This window comes from Vicugna pacos, chromosome 25, assembly GCF_048564905.1.
Source record: "Vicugna pacos chromosome 25, VicPac4, whole genome shotgun sequence".
Classification (NCBI taxonomy): Eukaryota; Metazoa; Chordata; class Mammalia; order Artiodactyla; family Camelidae; genus Vicugna; species Vicugna pacos.
In genome coordinates, this window is record NC_133011.1 from 39,763,302 (window position 1) to 39,783,266 (window position 19,965).

General features: G+C 56.5%; 1 protein-coding gene, 1 non-coding gene and 1 pseudogene across 3 annotated transcripts; 2 read left to right on the forward strand and 1 right to left on the reverse strand.

The window, feature by feature from the left end:
• Window positions 1–46: 46 nt before the first annotated feature.
• HSF1 (heat shock transcription factor 1) lies at window positions 47–19,153 on the forward strand. 2 transcript variants are annotated; one of them, XM_072950001.1, is made up of 14 exons: window positions 47–356; window positions 13,595–13,703; window positions 14,112–14,248; window positions 14,515–14,639; window positions 16,018–16,093; window positions 16,165–16,226; window positions 16,310–16,406; window positions 16,490–16,626; window positions 16,704–16,973; window positions 17,312–17,395; window positions 18,138–18,243; window positions 18,323–18,388; window positions 18,465–18,534; window positions 18,623–19,153. In XM_072950001.1, the coding sequence occupies exons 1-14, from the start codon at window positions 240–242 to the stop codon at window positions 18,826–18,828; spliced, it is 1,662 nt and encodes a 553-aa protein (XP_072806102.1). In that variant the 5' UTR covers window positions 47–239; the 3' UTR covers window positions 18,829–19,153. The 2 variants fall into 2 exon arrangements, with proteins under 2 accessions (XP_072806102.1, XP_072806103.1); XM_072950002.1 differs by lacking the exon at window positions 17,312–17,395.
• LOC140689127 (BLOC-1-related complex subunit 5 pseudogene) lies at window positions 1,748–7,157 on the forward strand (annotated as a pseudogene).
• On the reverse strand, window positions 12,412–12,518 carry LOC140689369 (U6 spliceosomal RNA). Its single transcript, XR_012064309.1, has one exon. It is a non-coding gene; the product is annotated as a U6 spliceosomal RNA (small nuclear RNA).
• Window positions 19,154–19,965: the final 812 nt, after the last annotated feature.

Below are 19,965 nucleotides of genomic sequence, written 5' to 3' on the forward strand. Positions count from 1 at the left end.
GGTCAGAGGGCGATGGGCGGGGCCAGCGCGCGCGCGCGCCCTGGGGACGCGGGCTGGCGGGCGGTGCCGGCGGGAGCGCGCCCGTCTCAAGATGGCCGCGGCCATGCTAGGCCCCGGGGCCGTGTGTGCGCAGCGGGCGGCGGCGGCGCGGCCCGGGCGGCAGGCGCGGCGGCGGCGCTAGCCTGGCCCTCAGCCTCTCCTCGCGATCGCTACCTCTGCCTCTCCCTGCCTTGCCCGGTATGGATCTGCCCGTGGGCCCGGGCGCGGCGGGGCCCAGCAATGTCCCGGCTTTCCTGACCAAGCTGTGGACCCTCGTGAGCGACCCGGACACGGACGCGCTTATCTGCTGGAGCCCGGTGAGGGGCTGGGGCGCGCCGGCCGGGGGCAGGGAGGCCGCGGCTCGTCCCCGGGCAGGGCAGGCCCGGCCCCCTCCTCGCCGGCCCGGGTGTGGGGGCGGGGAGCCCGAGGAGGGTCGGGAACAGCGTCCCAGGCCCTCTCCGCGTTGCTTCTGCCCACGCCGTTTGCTTGGGCTGGGGAGGAAGGGCTTCTCCTTCTTTGGTCTTCTGCCCACTAACTGTGGACAACTACGGAAGCGGGTCGGCCTGGAGAACAGCACCCGGTTTTGCTCGCCAATGTCGCGCCCAGGTGCCCCCCCGTGTCTTCTCAAATGAGTTACCAGGGTGGTATGGTCGGCAGCTATTCGGAGAAAATCAGAACTTGGCGCAGGAGTGGGAGGGTGCTGCTTTAGTGTAAAACGACAGGGGGCAAAGACAGAAAGCAAAACGTCATAAGTTCAGGTTGCTCTCCCTCCTGTGTTAGGATACCGGAGCGGAGCTGGGTTTCTCCAGAGCGACGTTTTCCTTGCCTCGCAGGGCGCCTTTATTCATGTCCCTGTTTCCAGTTGCCAGGCAGCAGGCTTGTTTACATGGTCTGACCCTGTAGACTGGACAGCTGCAGTTTGCCAGAGGTAAATCAGAGACTGTCTGGAGTTGGAGATCCGAATCTGCTGTTCACATCCTGGCTGTGACGTCGTGTCCCAGGAAGGCTGGAGCCATAACTCAGCCTAGGCCACCCTGGTCAAGCAGAGCCTCTGGGTGCCTCCAGACGTGCTTGCTCTCCTGAGCAAGCTGGGTTCCTTCTCTGCTAAGTATGTCCTTTTCGTATTTTTAAGCCATTAGGAACGAGGAGTAGTCTGGGCTGAAATGAGCTCAGAGCTAGAAGCCAGGCTCTCTCGTTCTTGAGTTGTCTGTCTGCTGAAGCTCTGCCTCGACTGGGAATACGGAGACTACAAATCATGCAGTGTTTTTGTTGGAGACACTTTGTGTTGGTCCCAGTGACATCTCTGTGTGGCATCTTCCATCCCACTGCCTGTTTCTTTAATGGGCGCTATTCCCAAAGAGCCGGTGTGCTTTCCCACAGATTCTCACGTTACCAACATCCCTTCAGTCTAGGCCTTGAACTTTGCTGGCCAAAGAAAATGACCACATGTTTCTGTCTTTATCCTTCCTTCCTCCTCTTTCTCCTGCCTCTTAACTCCTGGGAGACACTCTTATCCAGTTTGGGGAAGGGCATCAGAGATGCTTTGGGATATTCTGAGCTTAATCCTACAAGGGTGATTTGTCCTGCCTCTAATCTGCTTGCTGTTTCTGCTTAAAGACTGTGATGCTGGTGGGTGATGAGCACCAGGGTGCTCTCCAGGACCCGCTGCCTGTGTTCTGGGCAAGGCCTTTGAGTAGGAAAGTGGGGTATGATCCAGGCTATGACAGCCTCCCTCACAGGGTCTGTACCACCCACCAGCCCTGTTGGCATGTTCTCCCTGGAGCATGAGGATCCGTCGGGAGCAGTGTTCAACGCCACCTGGTCTGTACCAGGTCTAGCAGCTGTGCTTGGTGCAGGACACAGTGGGGGCCAGCGCCAACCGTGAGTGCAGAGACCCAGCACTAGCTCAGCAGTGGAAGCTGCTTAGCCCGAGAAAGTAAGTGGTCCCGCAAGCCCCGGGCCTCTGTCAGAAAAAGTCCTCATGGAGTCTTCTACAGGCTCACAGCCTGGAGTCCAGGTTTCAAAGGCTTGGAAGGTTCTGATGTCTGTGCCCTTGGTGCCCTCGCCTTTGTGCTGGAAGCTTTCTCCCCACTCTCCTGAGAGAAGACCTCTGCGTTTTTCACCTGGAACACGAGGGGAAGTTGGAGGTGTGGCGCTGGCTCTCAAGGCTGAGTCCCACGGGAGCGTCCAGCCCCAGAAACTCTGGCCAGCAGGACCAGGTCTGGACAGCCCGAGGGACGGACCAACAGGTCACTGTCCCAGAGGGTAGTGCTGGTTTTCCTGCCCTTCCAAACTCCTGTCCAACTGAAGATGCACTTGGTGTGGAGCCACCGCTGATAAGCAGGGCCTCTAGGGATGGGGCTGCTCCTCAGACAGGACCTTCAGGCACCATGGCTCCCGCTGCCCTCAGGAGGGAATCTGGTGACCATGAGCATGGCTGGGGCTGGACTGCGGCTGCCCTAACGCCCACACCCACAGGGACGCTCCAAGGATCAGGCCCATCCAGCTTCAAGAGCAGGGCCAGAGTGAGGCCTGGAGGAGCCTGGGAACTGTTTAAGGAGGCTGTTCATTTTCACCCCACCTGAGAGTAAGGGCCTCCTTCACTGAGGAACTGGAGGTCGCCAAGGCCAGAGCCAGTTCCAGATGGTCCATGCGAGTGCCAGTGGATAGAAAGTCCCTCTGGAGGGGCTAGGTGCCCGGGTGGAGAGCAATACCTGCAGTCAGGTCACCTGCCCCTGCGAGACCCCTTGAGAAGGGTCCCGGTCACACTGGCCGCTCCCAGCGGGCCAAGGCTGTTCCCAGAGCTCTAGTGACGGGCGGGCCCCTCCTCCCCGGCCTGGGAGCCCGCCCAGCTGTTCTCAGAGGCCGGCGTGGCCCAGCAGGCCTGGGCCCGCCCTGACTGCGGGGCTGAGGTAGCTGCCGACTGGCCTGTGAGGTGCCAGCGAGAGCACAGCTGTCCTCGTTCATCCCCTCCTGTGGCAAACAGCCATTTACAGACATGGACACTGAGTCTCAGGAACCCTAACGAGGGAGGGCTGGAGGCCACAGGGCCAGGCATGAGGCCGCACTCCCTCCACGACGTCCGGCTTCGGCTCCCGCCTGCCTCCGCAGCACCCATGTCTCCCAAGCCAGACCCAGCCACACTCGACTGACTGCAACGGTGTTCATCAGGCTAGGTTTGGGCTTCTACAGAGAACCACCTTTCCCCTTCAGCAGCGATATTCAGATATATACATGGACAGATGGACGAGACAGGCAGAGATCTATGAACGACAGGCTCTGTGTGTGGCCTCCTCATCTGTCTCCTGCCACGGTGCTGGGTAGGGCTGGGGCCCAGGAGGGACCCAGGGTCTTGGAAGGGGCTGGAGGTCTGGGCTGCAGCCTCCGCGGAGAAGGGTAGTTGCACACAGGACCCCTGGGCCCGCCCTGCTGCGCCAGGCCGTGTGTGCCCAGAATTGTTGTTTAAAGGACCAGGAGGGGTCAGTGGGGCCCACGGTACCCACCTGGGAGTGAGCGGTCGCTCCCATCTCAGGGGCTGGGCTGCAGACCCTGGAGCCTGCATCTTTGGCTGCAAGGCTTCCCTGAGGGCTGAAGGGAGGAGAAGAAGGGCTGTGAAAGGAGGGAGGCCAGTCCCACGTGTTTCCCCACAGTCTCCTCCCTCCTGAGCCCTGGCAGAGTCAGCAGAGTCGTCCATGTGCACATGTTCAGTTGGGCCTAGAGACCCAAGTTCGGGGCCAGGGCCAGCAATGAGCAGGGGCACTCTGGTCACAGGCTGTGCTGCTGAAGCAGAGATAGGAAAGCACCATGAGGACAGTGCAGACAGTCTTGTCCTCAGACAGGGACGAAATCAGGACCAGGGAGGGAAGAGGAGTGGCCTCCCCTTCCTGCATGCGGCTCGGTGCTCCCCCACCTCCTCACTCACAGACTGCCTTTGTCTGCTTCTGCGTCCATGCAGTCCAGCGCTCACACTGTGCACTGCTTCCAGCTACACGCCCTTTGCTCCTGGAGCCCAGGGAGGGGTCAGTCAGCTGCGTCCAGGAAGGCAGAGCATATCACACAGCCCAGTCTCTCTGGCTGGGGGACTGAAACGGGCCTTTTGTTAGTGGGCAGATTTGAAAAGCGCAGATAGGCCTTGTGGAACCCTGTGGTTGGTAACCCTTTTGGGTCGTGGAGCCTTTGAGAAAATATTCAAAGACAGACCCCCCCCTTCTATAAAAAAGTACATTCATGCAGAACGCTGTGCATTTCGGGGTGTTCACAGCCCTGTGGGAAGGCAGGCCGCAGGCTCTGAGTTCACTGCAAGACTTGATACTTGTAAGAACTGTGCTTCAGGGCCTTGCTCTCTAGCCAGCAGCAGGGCAGCCAGGTCTCCCTGTCCTGCCACATCCCGTCCCTGGTTTTCCTTACATCCAAGGATAAGCTAAGACTTCCTGCATGAATTGCACGTGGTAAGCCCAGGAAGGGCCTTGAACTTCTGAGGCAAGAGAGGTGAGATGTTGTATTCACCAGAAGACCCTCTCAGACTTGACGGCCCTTATGGTAGGACTTGCAGAACATTTTCAGCGTAGACTTAACCCTTGAACAGCACTCACGATTGTTAACGAAGGACAGGGCAGCCACACAGGTACCCAGGCTTCCTATCTGAAGGCAGTTTTCAAACTTGGAGAGCCCGGCCTTTGGAGAAGCTACGACAGCTAGAACTTGAAGGCATGGTCCCAGAGGAGGGGGCTGTGCCAAGAAAGAGCTCCCCGTTGTCTGCACATGAGCCCGTGGGGCTCTGGCTGAGTACTGACTCGCCTGTCCACCGGGTGAGACCCATGAAGCCATCCAAGAACCTTCTAGGGAAAGAACAGCTACGAAGGGGCTATGAGGTAAGCATCACACAGGGCTGTGAGTTATCTAAGTTCTCACAGCCAGAGCAGCAAAGCCACTAAACATGCAGAGCATCACAGGGACCTCAGAACAGCCAGAGCTTGGACTTGTGGCCTGTGAGCCCTGGAGAAGAGTACAGCCCACAAGCAGTGTAGACAAGCCTGAAAACCAGCATCAAGAGGATCAGGCTGATCCTCTCCTACCAGAACTGAGAGTGCAGTGCTCTTGAAAGGAAGACAGCTGAACCCAGACACGAAAGTTCCTGAGTCCAGGACCCTGTCAAAACCAGCAGATGAGCCAGCGGGCAGGAGCACGTGACCTGGAACAGAGAAGGGACAGGCACAGTGAGAGGCCTAATGAAGATGTTGAAACAATGACTAAAATGCTCTGTCTGCTCAAGGAAGTAGAGGAAAACCATCAAGACAGAGAAATGCAAGACAGAAGAGGGAAGGAAATTGAACAAAGTGTCGCTGGAACACGTTCCCATGCAGAGAATTCCAAGGAGGTGACACATACCTCCCACCCCTTGAGTGTGGGCTGCACATGGTGCCTTCCTTCCAAGGATGGAGGGGGTGACTATCCAGCAGACACACCTGGCTGACAGGCCTTGCCGGGTGACCAGGGTCAGCACAGCAGTGATGAGTCATGTTGGCAGGGGGTGGTGGGAAGGGCGCATCACGTCTGGTCTTCCGCTCCAAAAACTTACATAACCCGAGCTAATCATGGGAAGACATCAAACACATCCAAATTGAGCAACATTCTACACACCCCTAGACCAATGCTCCTCAGAACTGTCAGGGTCATCAGAAACCAGGAAAGCCTGAGACACTGCCATAGTCCAGAGGAACATCAGGAGACATGAATGTGATGTAGCATCTTGGCTGGTGCCTGGGAACAGAAGGTTGGAAGGTAAAAACCAAGGAAATGCGAACAAAGTGGAGAATTTAGTTAACAGTAAAGTATATTGATTCATTACTTCTGGCAGATGCACCATCCTAATGCGAGATGTTAATAATTGAGAGATTGCAGTGATGTGGACGGACCTGGAGATGATGACGCTAAGTGATATTAGTCGGACAGAGAAGGACGAGCATCCCATGTCAGTTACATGTGGGATCTAAAAAATGATAGAGATGAACTTATTTACAAAACAGAAACAGACTCACAGACATAGAAAACACCCTTTTACGATTACCAAAGGTAAGGGGGGGATAAATTAGGAATTCGGGATTAGCAGATACAGACTACTGTGTATAAAACAGATACACAACAAGGTCCTACTGTGCGGCACAGCAAACTAGATTCAGTGCCTTGTAACAACCTGTGATGGAAAAGAAAACGTGTTTGTGTAACTGAGTCACCGTGCTGGACACCACAGGTGAACAACATTGTAAATCAGCTGCACGTCAGCTAAAGGATGATGCTAATACTGGGGAAACTGGAGTAGGGCGTGTGGGACCCCTGTACTATCTTCCCACGTTTCTGTAAATCTAACGTTATTCTAAAATTAAAAGCTTGTTTTTATAAGTCACTGGAGGGGATTAAAAAACAAGTTAGAAGCTGCAGGCCAGTCGCAGGTGCGACTGCTGCTGGGCGTGCCCCGCCTCCTTTCCTCCGCTGCCCCGGCCCCCAGCACCCTGGGCAGCAGGCAGAGCGCCAAGGCCGAGGGCTGACCTGAGAAGCTGAACTCCTCGGTGGCCCTTATCCAGCCAAGCCTAGAATCGGGACGGATGGCATTGTGGTGCCGCTTGGCTCCCAGGCCTCACAGAAGATCAGCAGTCATCCCAATGTCATGGTGCAAGAGATGCCAGCCTTCTCACCGCCTTTGAGGGCTCTCAAGTAGCCAGGCCTCCCAACAAACACCAAACTGGAGAAATCGGATTCTCAGCAGGTGTTGCAGCCCTTCCTCCGCTGTCAGGACCACCCCCATCAGTGTGCAGAGGCCAGTGCTTTTGACCAGAACCCTTTGGTTAAATGAATCAGAGATGGATCTGTCTGTAAAACTCTCTTTAGCTTCATGCAAGAGCACCGGAAAAGATACACCAAGTATGTGGAGCAGATCCAGAAGGTCAGCGAGACATCAGCTGTCCTGCACCACGTCCATGTGGGGCATCGACCAGACAGTGCCTGAGGCCGCGCCTGGAGCCCTTCAGCATGGAGCCGACCACGCTCAGGCCACAGCGCTGCGTGTTCACAGGACGGGCACCGCCAGGGCCCCAGGGTGCTTGGGATTAAAGTCACAGTAGATGACCAAGGCCATTGGAGGCATTAGTGGTCCCTGGGGGGATGGGGACCTGCGCTCCTTCAGCCTGTCCCTTGATGCGCTTCCCCTGCAAAGCCAACCAGACTACTCTCAGTGGTCACTAAAGTTGGAAGATTTGAATTATTAGGAATTCTGTACAGAACTCTGCCTTGGGAAGTATTTTTATTTTGTTTAGGTGTTTGGTTTTTTTTTCTGTTGACACTGTATACTATCTAGTCTAGCTTGCAGACTGAAAACATGAAGGGAAGAGGAGAAATATTTTAAGAAGCTCTGTGTCCTTGAAGCCTTTGTGACATTTTCCCAATAGGCTGTCTGGGTTGTGGGCTATATAAGCATAAAGAGCTAGTTTAATCCAAAAAAGGAACTGCAGGGGAAAAGGTCACTGAACTAGACTAGCAGTAGAAACTATCCAGAGTGACCACAGAGGAAAAAAGACAAAAAAATGTGCAGAGGCTGCAGGGGTGAAAGCATGGAGTGTCAGACACAATTTAAGTTCCAGAGTAAAGGACGGAGGAGAATTTTAGAGATAGAATTTTAGAAATTTTCCCCAGTTTTTTTTTTTTTTTGAAAACTGTAAACCCACAGATCCAGGAATTTCAGTGACTCCCAAGGAGGATAAAGCACAAGGAATCAAAACTCATCAGTATAATCTGCTGAAAATGAGTGATGAAGAGACAATCTTAAAAGCAGCCAGGAAAAGAGGGAAAATGCACACGGAAAAGCCAAGATAAGAATGCTACTGACTCATCATCAGAGGCAGGGTGAGGCCCAAGACTGCGAGCTCTGCAGACAGAAGTTGCCACCATCCAGTGCCTGGTGCCACTCACCTCGTCAGCAGAGCAGAAAGGACAAGCCATGTGGTCCTCTCAACAGAGATGGACGGAGCACGTGACAGAATTCAACATCCATTTCATGACAGAAGCTGAGTAAACTAGGAAGGGGAATTCCTCAGTCTAATGAAAACCATGTACCAAAACCCCTCTTGCTAACATTGTACTCGGTGCTGGAGACCTGAGCACAGACCCCGAGACTGGAAAGGAAGGCGAGGATGCCTGCTCCCGCTGCCTCTCCTTAGTGACGTGTTGGATGCCCTTCTCAGGCAGTGTAGCAAATATGTAGATAAAAGACATCAAGACTGGAAAGTAAGAAATAAAATTCTGTTCATAGAAAACATTCATATTTACTTAGAAAGCCCCTAAAGAATCTACAGAAAAAGTTATCACAACTAATAAATGAGTTTGGTGAGGACACAGGATTCAAGGTCCATGCATAAAACTTAATTGTATTTCTGCAGACTAGCAATGAACTATTGAAATGTTTACAATGATATAAAAAATACAAAATGTTTATAGGTTATCTATTGCTATGTAACTAATTACCTTCAAACTCACTGCTTAAGACAAGAAACGTTTGTTATCTCACAGTTTCTGAGAGCTGCAAGCTGATCCTGGTCTCATGAGGTCTCAGTCATCTCAAGACTCAGCTGGGGGCGTGGGACCAGCTTCCAGGTTCCTCTGGGTGGTGGCAACAGCCTCAGGAGGGAACCCTTTGCATTTCATTTTATGAGGCAAACATTACCTTGATTTCAAAATTATACAAAAGCAGTCCAAGAAAACTACAGACCAATATCCTTCATAATGTCTTCTATAGAATTTCAGCAAATCAAACTTGGCAGTGCATACAAAGAATAATGTCACACCAGATGGGATTTACCCTAAGAATGCAAAGATGGTTCAACACTTTAGAATCAATATAACCCACCATGTGAACAGCCTAAAGAAGATAAAACCACGTGGTCATATTATCTGATATAGAAAAAGCATGTAGCAAAATTTGATGTTTGTGATATTAAAAAGATAAATACCAACAGGGCCGACAAAAAACCTATACATACTTAATGGTGAGACAGTGAATGCTCTCCCCCTAAGATCAGAACAAAGTCTGTTTTTACCAGTTCTAGTCAACATTGTACTGAAAATCCTATCCAGTATGTGAAAACAAGAAAAATTTAAGGCATGTATGTTAGAAAGAGATAAAACTGTTCTTAGCCACAGATTGTTTACATAGAAAATCCTAATGAATCTACAAAAATTACTCCCACGGCGAAAGAATGTTTTGCAGGGTCACTAGATACCACGTCAACACAACAAGAACTCTATGTGCATTGCATACGAGAAACGAACAAGAGGAAATTGATTTCTTCAAAATGTCATTTACAGTTGCTCAAAAAAAGTTAAGTGCTTAAATGTAGACCTAATTAAAACATGTGGGGATCTGTATGGAGAAACAATAAAATTATTAAGAACACGTATGAAAGAAAGCAAAGTTGACCTAAGTAAATGGACAGACGTGCCGTACATCTGTAACACTGTAGCAGGTTTGGGGAGTTTTGCAGCCTCGTCTCTCTAAATGTCGGTTCTGGTCCTTCTCTCCCCATGGTGCTCTGGTCACGCGTGTGCTGGTGCAGGTGGAGGCGCGCCACACTTCTTTGAGGCTGCTGTCACTTTCTTATTCTGTTTTCCCCCTGTTCTTCAGCTTTCGTAATCTCTGTGGATCTCTCTTCAATTTCTCAGGAGTTTTCTCCTGCCAGGTCACATCTGCCGTTGAGCCCTCCTCGTAGATTTTCCGTCTCTGTTATCTGTTCGACTGCAGAATGTCCAGGGGGCCTCCTCTGTGACGGCTGCCTCTTCACTGTTACTCTCTGCTCGGGGGATGTTGTCTCTCTTTGCTTTACTTCATGACTTCCTTCAGTTCTTTGAACACACTTGTAATGGCTTCTTTCATGTCTTGGTTAAATCTGACACCTTGTCCCTCTCACAGGCTGTTTCTGCTGCTTCCTCTGTTTTCCTCATATATGTGTCACGCTTTATTGTTTCTTTATGTGTCTTGGAATTTTGTTGAAAAACTACGTCTTGGGTGACATAGCCTAGTGCTTCTGGATCACCCCCACGCACCCCCATGCTGGTTTAGTTTGGTGACCTGGCTTGGCCGTGGTGGCTTGACCATGGCCTCTCTGTCGGCTCACACACCACCCCCACCCCCGCCGTGGGGTGTCACGCCCAGTCTGTAGCTAGGATTGCTCCTGCTTGGCAGTGCCCTCAGGCGCAAGTCCCTCTGCAGCTTGAACCAGCTAAATTTCGGCAGGGGTATGTTTTGAGGTCAGTCTTTGGGCTACGCTCTGACCCCAGGAGAGCTCTTCACTGTCCCTTGTGTGAGCGGGCTGGCCAGCTTATTATTTCCCACTTAGAAGAGCTGTTGATTTCAAGAGCACCCTTGGGCTTGAACTCTCCCGTACTCCGTTACTCTGTCTCTGAGAGGAAGGTGCTCCGGAGCTCTTTCCCTTGGACTTTCACACCCGCCCCCACCAGCCCCAGGCAGATTCTCTGCACCTCTGCTCGTGCACTGGGCTGGGCAGCGTAGCCTCTGGACTCCGTGACTGGCTTCTCCCAGCACAGATGCTCCGCCCTGCGTGCCAGCTGGGGTGAGAGTAAGCAGAGCCCCCGTATGCTCAGCCTGCCACACCTGGGGTGGAGTCTCCGTTCTTTGGGTGGGGGCTGAATTTAGTCTGTTCACCATCAAGTTGGGCAGGATGAGAGATGCTGGCGGCCTGCCCCTCGGTGAGATACAGGAGACCTTGATTGGAAATAAGGGGGAGAGGGGTCCCCATTGTCTCGGCCTCAATCCAGGAGACCTGGTGCAAGGAGGGGGAGCAGGTTGTGACCAAAACAACCCACTGTTTCTTCAGAGCTTTAGTGGGTTTTCTTGAGTAAGTGTTTCTTCCCTTGTTACAGGCCTATAGGACACTTTCCAGGTGTTTTTTAAAAGCTCTGTCTGTCTTGCCTGGGAGGGATTCTCTTGATTTCAGCTGCCATCCCAGCAGTGGAAACCATACCTTTATCTTCAAAGGATAGTTTTGCTAGATACAGAATTCTTGGTGGACAGGTTTGTTCTTTCAGCACTTTTGTAAGCATGTCGTCCCATGGCCTTCCTGTCTGCACAGCTTCTGATGAGAAAGTAGCTGTGATTAAGGGTTCCTTGTACATGATGAGTCTACTTTCTTGCTTTCAAGATTCTCTCTTGGTCTTTTGCTTTCTTTGGTCTGATTATGGAGTTTCTGGTATAAATCTCTTTGAGTTTATCCTTCTTGGAATTTGTTTAACTTCCTGAATATTTTTCATCAAATTTGAGAAGTTTGGGGCCATTATTTCTTCAGATATTCTTTCTGTCCCTTTCCCTCCTCCCCTTTATGCATATGTTGGTCTTTGGTGGTGTCCCATGTGTCTCTGACGCCTGTTCATTTTTCTTCACTCTTTTTTCTTTCTGCTCCTCAGACTGGGTGATCTTGCTTGACAGTCTTCCTTCACGTTCGCAGATTCCGTCATATTTGTGCTCAGATCTGCTCTCTAGCCCCCCCAGTGAATTTTAAATCTGAGTCATTACACTTTTCAACTCCATGATTTTGACTTGGTTCCTATTTATAATTTCTGTCGTTGTCATTCTCTATTCTGTGAAGCATTCTCCGCTTTCCTTTGTTTCTTCAGATGCTGTTTCATTTTGTTCTTTGAATATATTTCAAGTAGCTGATTTTAAAGTCTTTGTCTAGTAAGTCCAACATCTCAGCTTCCTTAGGGACAGTTTCCCTTGGTTGGTTTTTTCCTTTGTGGGGGTCATATGTCGTTTCTTTGCATGTCTCATAAATTTTTGTTGAGGATTGGGCTTTCCATTAATATGCGGCATTTATTAAACTCAGTATCAGATTTGCTTTGCTCGCCAGGATTTGCTGCTGTTTCTCATATTTGCTGTTTGTTTGTTTAGTGGCTTTTCTGAACTAATTCTGGGCAGTTTGTGTTCTTTGTTGTGTGTGGTCCCTGAGGTCTCTGCCCGGTTAGCTGAGTTAGGTCAGGGAGTGATGGGAGCAGGAATGTCTTTTAAAGCCTAGAACTGAGAAGCCTCCCAGTCTCTGTGAGGCACCCTGTGTGTCGGGAACGCCTTCGGCACTCAGCCAGACAGCTGACGTGCTGGACTTTCCCCTCCACGTCCTGCCGGAGGTGAGAGCCCAGGCCTTGGCACAGCGCTGCGTGTGCCTGCGACTGTGACCCCCGAGGAATATTTTGGAGCCCCTCTTGAGGCCCCTCCCCAGCTCCTCCCTGTGTGTTTCCTGGTCGGCCTGTTTTTCCCTAGCTGTGTCCACCGTCCCGGGCAGCCGCAAGTTTTTTTTTTTTCTTTTTTTTTTAAAAAAAAATATGGAACGCTTCACGAATTTGCGTGTCATCCTTGCGCAGGGGCCATGCTAATCTTCTCTGTATCGTTCCAATTTTAGTATATGTGTTGCCGAAGCGAGCACGGCAGCCGCAAGTTTTAAAATTACCTCTAGATGTTTTCTGCAAACGTTGCGAGGGAAAAGTCTCTTTACACTGAGAGAGCTTTGGGTCAGACAGAACAGAAAGAGCCCGGCAGGTGGAATCGTCCAGGGAGCCACCACACTGGTCTTGCAAGAGCTCCAGCCGCCTGCTCAGCCACGGCTGCCAGAACGCTGCTCCCCGCCGTCCGACTGCGGTCTCCCAGCTCGGGGTGGGGCGGGCAGGTTAAAGCGCCTCGGCTTGCTGGGACTCAGCCGTTTGCCCTGAGTGAGTCCTCCCCACACGCTGCCGCCCTTCATTGGTTTTCAGAGTTCTGAGAGAGTTGACTCTGACGTTTTTTGCCAGTTCTCTTATTGCTTCTTCGGAAGAGAAAAATCCTAGAGGTCCTTCCTCCCCCTCCTCCCTCGCGCATCTGTATCCGTGTTGATTTCAACATCTCCGTCCGTGTTGAAAAGCATTGCTCCGTCCGGGTGCACACCAGTGCACCTCCCTGTCCTCTGGCTCCCTTCTCCAGCAGGGGAGCCTGTGCCCGGTGTCCTCGACAGGTTCACAGGGTAATCGTGCTGTGGCAGCCTGAGCCAGGTCCCCGGGCTCCTGCCGGCCAGAGGTCAGCCTTGTCACCCGCCTGGTAGCTTTTGGACTGTGATTAGGAAAAAAGTGGAAGAGGAGTGTCACGGCCTGTTTAGTCTGTTTCTCATCTCTGTGGCCAAAAGAAAAATGAAGTTGCATGACTGTGTTGTAACTGAAATTAGGTTTCCATTTTCTTGGCTGCCTTAATTTGGGGTCTGGGCTGTTCTTAGGGGAAAAGTGCTGATTAAAGCTAAAACGAGACCCCTTAAGGGATGGGCCTGGAGTGCCATGGTGCTTTCTGAAGGCACCTCTGCACCCTGGCAGGGCCTCCGGCAAGGATCCAGGCCAAGGGGCAGAGACCAGGTGTGACTGGCTGGTGGTCCCTGAGGTGCCCTCTGCCTCCCGCCAGCCCAGCCCTGCAGGGCAGGGGCGTGCACAGCCATGCCCCTTGCAGCTGTGCTGACCCCTGCACCGACGTGTCTCCTGGCAGAGCGGGAACAGCTTCCACGTGTTTGACCAGGGCCAGTTTGCCAAGGAGGTGCTGCCCAAGTACTTCAAGCACAACAACATGGCCAGCTTCGTGCGGCAGCTCAACATGTGTGAGTGCCCCGGCCTCACCCCGCAGGGCGGCAGGTGGCGGGACCAACACATTCCCCTCGTCTGGGTGAGGGGCAGCAGGGCCACCAGGTTTGGATCCCGGTGCTGGCCAAGGGTGTGGCCTGGAGCCTGGCACACCTGTAGAAGAAGGGGCTCCCGGGCCTGAACTTGGGGCCCCCAGGAAGAGCTCACTGAACCCCAGCCAGACATGGCCCCATGCCTTGGGGGGGGTGTCATGGAGGGTGTGGGATCGCCCTTAGGACCAAGACCACCCAGCCGCTGCTGCATACACTATGACCATCACCCTGCCGGGAGCCTCCCCCCATCCACCGGGGGCCAGTGGCCGGGCTGTAGTGAGGGCCTGGTTCCCTAGCCCTGAGGCAGAGCTGCCCCCATCCCGTCGTGCACAGATGGCTTCCGGAAGGTGGTCCACATTGAGCAGGGGGGTCTGGTCAAGCCAGAGAGGGATGACACTGAGTTCCAGCACCCCTGCTTCCTGCGTGGCCAGGAGCAGCTCCTTGAGAACATCAAGAGGAAAGTGACCAGTGTGAGTAGCCGGGCCCTCCCCCCCACAACCTCAGACCTCCCTCCAGGCTGTGAGGGGAGCAGCGTCCACTCGGCATCCCACTGGCCTGGCCTGGCTGCACTGGCCCTCTTCCTGCCGGCCACCCTCCACACATACCCGTTGTGGACTCCCCACTGCCGCTTCCCCCACCAGCCACTCTCTGGGCTGGCAGCCCCTTGGCCCTTTCTGTTCTGTCCCAGGCCCCCCTCTCCGGGAGGCATCTCAGTGACTGCTCCCTGGGGACCCAGGTGTCCACCCTGCGGAGCGAGGACGTGAAGATTCGCCAGGACAGTGTCACCAAGCTGCTGACTGACGTGCAGCTGATGAAGGGGAAGCAGGAGAGCATGGACTCCAAACTGTTGGCCATGAAGCAGTAGGTCCTGAGCGCCTGGGCGCGGCGGTGGGGGCTGATCGGCGGGGGTGCTGCAGGGACCAGCAGGGCCTTTTCCCAGCAGCTCCACCTCCTGCGGTCTCTGTAACAGGTGCTTTGGGCCTTCCACTCCCCAGACTGAGGTTTGGGCTCGCACACCCCTCGGGGCCCATGCTGGGCTGTGTTTCCCAGTAGGTGGGGTCTGACCCGCGTCCCGCAACAACAGGCAGAAGTGAGCCTGAGCAGGGCCACAGCCTCGGGCTCCTCATGCTGCATTCTGAGCAAGTGCATCCCGCCTCCAGTCTCTCCCCACAGACCAAGGTGGCCTGGCTTCTCGCATCCCCACAGTGCCGTTCCTCCCACTGGCTCCACAGTCCCACCGTCACCTAGCACAGGCATCATGTCCCCTGCCTGCCTCCACCTCAGACCTGGAGCAGGAAGCACTTGAGGTTTTTTCTGGAACCCATGCCCCTGGAACATGCTGGCCACCACATAACCAGCTCTGTGCCCCCAGCCCCAGCCAGGACGCACAGGAAGGCAGGCTTAGGTCTCCTCCCTTATACTTGGGGTCCTGGGGGCCTCAGGAACCCCAGTCCTGAGGGCGACCTCAAAGCCACTGGGTGGAGCAGGTCCTCAGCACCCCGCATCATGGAGGAGGCTCCTGGGCCCCAACTGCTCACGTTAGGACCCAGCAGGAGCCACTGAATGGCTGATACCTGGAGGTGGGGCCAGCTGAATCTGGTCTCCGGGACATGGACAGCTGTCAGGGTGAGGCCAGGAGAGCCTGCTGCCTGTCAGGAAGACATGCCGGGGCTTTGCAGGGCCGGCCTACTGGAGGGGCAGACCACGGGCTGCTCGGGACCGTGCTCACCTGCTTGGGAGGACAGTGGTCAGGTGGCCCCTCCTGCCTCTCAAGTCCACCTCTTAGCCACTCCTAGACCCAAGGTGCCCTGAGCCCCCTGAAGGTATAGGACATCCCTGCATGCCCCCTGCAGCCTGATGAGCTGGGCTGCCACTGGTCGCCGGCCCTCCCTCCTGTCCTCAGGCTCAGTCAAGGCAGAGACAGTGGAGGGTGGGGCAGCACTCAAGGCTTTGCCACCTGGATGTGTCCTGGGGTTCACCCTGCCCTGCCCACTGCCAGGCCCCACCGACCCGCACCTGACTACTCAGTGCGGAGGTGCAGGCTCCCCCTGAAAGACAGCAGAGTGAGCCCTGGCCAGGCCCCCAGCCCATCGCACAGCCCGCCCTCCTGGAGTGGGAACGGGCCAGCGGCCAGGCTCGTGCTGATGTGTGGTCACTCGGGCCTGGACCCGCCCAGATGTCGGGGCGGGGGCGTCCCCGGAGCCCCCTCAGCCCCAGCGACTGCGCCGGTCTGTTGCAGCGAGAACGAGGCCCTGTGGCGGGAGGTGGCCAGCTTGCGGCAGAAGCACGCCCAGCAGCAGAAGGTCGTCAACAAGGTGCGAGGTGGGCCGGGGGGTGGGCGGCGGGTCTTCTCCGCGGCCCAGCTGACCTGCCTCTCCTCCCTCAGCTCATCCAGTTCCTCATCTCGCTGGTGCAGTCCAACCGGATCCTGGGGGTGAAGAGAAAGATGTGAGGACCGGGGCTGCCCGTCCCCGTGGCCGTGTCCTGGGTGCCGCCAGGCCGGGCAGCGCTGACCCACCCCTTCCCCACAGCCCCCTGATGCTCAGTGACGGTGGCCCTGCGCACCCTGTGCCCAAATTCGGCCGCCAGTTCTCCCTGGAGCACGTCCACGGCTCTGGTCCCTACTCGGTGAGCGCCCGGCGCGGGCTGGCCTGGGCAGGGCAGTGCTGCTGTGGCCTGCACCACATGTGGTCACCTCCCTTTGCTGGCAGACTCCGTCCCCGGCCTACAGCAGCTCCAGTCTCTATGCCCCAGACGCGGTGGCCAGCTCCGGACCCATCATCTCCGATATCACTGAGCTGGGCCCCAGCAGCCCCAGGGCTTCCCCGGGCGCCAACAGAGATGAGAGGTGGGGCCATCTTCCCCAAAGCCCGGAGGAGGGAGGGGCTGCCAGAGGCCCTGCTGAGGTGTGTCTCCCTTGTGCAGGTCTCTGTCCGGCAGCTCCCTGGTTCGAGTCAAGGAGGAGCCCCCTAGCCCACCTCAGAGCCCCCGGGCAGAGGATGCCAGTCCTGGGCACCCATCCTCCGTTGCGGACACCCCGCTGTCCCCGACCGCCCTCATTGACTCCATCCTGCGGGAGAGTGAGCCCGCCCCTCCTGCCTCGGCCACTCCCCTCCCGGATGAAGGGGGCCGCCCCCCCTCTCCCCTGCCCGCCTCAGCCCCCGAGAAGTGCCTCAGCGTAGCCTGCCTGGACAAGTGAGTGCCATCCACTAGCCCACAAGTCTCTGGACGCGCAGCTGGGCTTCTGACGCCTGCCCTGGAGGGCTGGACACACGGTGGCCCTGAGCTCTGTGCTTGGAGCTGGGGAGGGAAACAGATGCCGACCATGTGGCCCCATAGTCCCTCTGCCGCAGGCGCCCAGGCTGTGTGGCCAGGCCTATCGCACCTGCTCTCTGGGCTGCCGTCTGCCGTGATGGGCTGCTGGGTCCTGATGTCTCTCCTGCTGCCCCAGAGGTGGACGAGCGAGGGTGGGGGCATGGAGACTGCCTGGCCCCCACCTGCAATCGGGGGGCTCTTGTCTTTGTATCTTGCAGTTTGGCTCGCGCTCCACTGATGTCTGGGGTCGCCCGCCTCTTCCCCTGCCCCTCTTCCTCTCTGCATGGCCGAGTCCAGCCAGGGTTAGCGCCGTCCCACTGGGGAGGGAGGAGGGCTCCGCCAGAGCTCGGGCCCCTCCCCAGCCGCGGACCAGACCCCAGCCTGGCCACGAGCACTGAGCCCTGCCTGGTGAATGGGTATCCCAAGGCCTCTGCAGAAGGGACTGGCCTCCCCCGGGTCTAGGGCCCAAGCCAGTGCCCCAAGTCACTGACTGACAGAGAAGGCCAGCCCAGCTCTTGTGCTGACTGGCTCCCTCCCCGGGTGAGACCGGGCCTTCTCTGTCACAGCCCCAGACCCAGCCTCTTCCCTGGCAAGCACCAAGGGAGAGGCTGGCCGACCACACGCTGAGTACACTCTCCGTGTCCTGCTCTCTCCCGATAGAAAGGCAAGCCCTCGTCAAGCCTGGAACACTGGGCCCCCAGCCCAGTCTGAGCATTAAACCCCTCCTTGCCCCCCCCCGCCACCTTGGCCCAGCCTAATACGCTGTTAGAGGCCTTACAGGGCCTCACGGTGACAGGACGGGCCCACATGGCCTTAGCCACTCCCCCCAGTGGCCAAGTGACTGGCTGTCTGTGGACACTGCCCCACTGGGCCCTGCTGCAAGTGCAAAGGGGCCCCATCTTGGAGGGCCCCCCATGAGCCCGAGAGGGTGGGCTGTGGCCGAGGGGAGCCCTTCTCTGGCAGGTGGGTGTGAGCGTCGACAAGAAGGTGTCCGGGTAGGGGTGCCTGGGGTGCCCCTTCACCTACCTCACTCACCCTGGCCAGGACGGAGCTCAGTGACCACTTGGACGCCATGGACTCCAACCTGGACAACCTGCAGACCATGCTGACCAGCCACGGCTTCAGCGTGGACACGAGTGCCCTGCTGGACGTGAGTCCCGCCCCTGCCTGCACCTGCACCAACCCTCCCCTGCTCACGGTGCCAGCTGACTGCCCTCCTTTCCCTGCAGCTGTTCAGCCCCTCAGTGACCGTGCCGGACATGAGCCTGCCCGACCTTGACAGCAGCCTGGCCAGTGTGAGTACGCAGAGCAGGCGGGCTGGGGGGTGGGGGCTAGCAGGAAACCTCACTGTGCTCCCTCCTGCCCTGGCAGATCCAGGAGCTCCTCTCTCCCCAGGAGCCCCCCAGGCCTCTTGAGGCAGAGAACAGCAGCCCTGACTCAGGTGAGCCCTGACTCATGTGAGCTAAGTCCACCCACCCACCCTGTCCTCGTCCCCACCCACCAGACCCTGACCCGGTCCCTCCCTACAGGGAAGCAGCTGGTGCACTACACGGCTCAGCCCCTGCTCCTGGTGGACCCAGGCTCCGTGGACGTGGGGAGCAGCGACCTGCCGGTGCTCTTCGAGCTGGGGGAGGGCTCCTACTTCTCCGAGGGGGACGACTACGCAGATGACCCCACCATCTCCCTGCTGACAGGCTCTGAGCCCCCCAAAGCCAAGGACCCCACTGTCTCCTAGAGGCCCCAGGAAGGGGGCGGCCTGTGCCGTCCCCTACCCCTCCTGGTGCAGGGCTGGTCTCAGGGGAGCCACGAACCTGGGGCAGGGCGGGGCGTGGCCCCAGTCAGCACCAAGGACCCAGGTCCTGTGTGCCGTGGCTTGCTTGGGGCTTCACAGCCACATTTGGACTGACCAGTACACAGGTGTTCACAGAATTGTATTTTGGATTTTTACATGAGAGTTCCCCTTTCCCCTTAGGTAGAGACATAGATACATACACGGACGGACGCACGGACGGATGGACGAGACAGGCAGAGATCTATAAATGACAGGCTCTGTGTGCGGCCTCCCCGTCTGTTTCCTCCTGCCGCGGTGCCGGGTCGGGTTAGGCCCAGGAGGGGCCCGGGGTCTCAGAAGGGGCTAGAGGTCTGGGCTGCAGCCTCCCTGGAGAAGGGCAGCTGCACACGGTGTCCCTGGGCCCAGCTGGCTCCACCGGACCGTGTGTGCTCAGAATTGTTGGTTAAAGGACCGGGAGGGGTCACAGAACCCGTTACCAGGGCTTCCACACGAGGGGACCAGGTGAGACACAAATGGCTGTGCCACGCATGCCTGTCCAGCAGAGCCATCTGGCTCTGGGCTGGCTTTGGGGACAGGGAGGGGCCAGCGCCATGGGGTCTGGCAGGAGGGAAGGTAGTGGGAGTGCAGCCCTGCCTCCTGGGTCAGGCAGCCAAGGGTGGGGGAGGAGCAGGAGTCAGGCCGAAGCACCCTGTCCCCAGTTCACCCCGTGCTCACCACCCTCTCAGCAGGAGGGATCGGGGTGCTGCCTACACTGTGGGGTCCAAGGGCACCCTCTAGGCGGCATTCCTACCCCAGATGCTGCCAGGACCCAGAAGAGGTGAGGCCTCGGGGTCAGGCGGGTTCTGGTTGGGGCAGGGACAGCACTGTCAGTCAGGGCACAGCGGGCCCAGGCAGCCTCGACGTTTTCAACCCAGGCAGCAGACCCACCAAAGGTGAGAACGGGAGCCCAAGGCTGCCCCCCACCTCCCTCTGTCAGGCTCCAGGTGGCACAGCCTGGGAGCAAAGTGTCCTAAGGGCCACACACGCAGGCTGCTTCGAGTGGCCTGCCCAGCCCGGTGCCAGGAAACCTGGGGGTGGAGA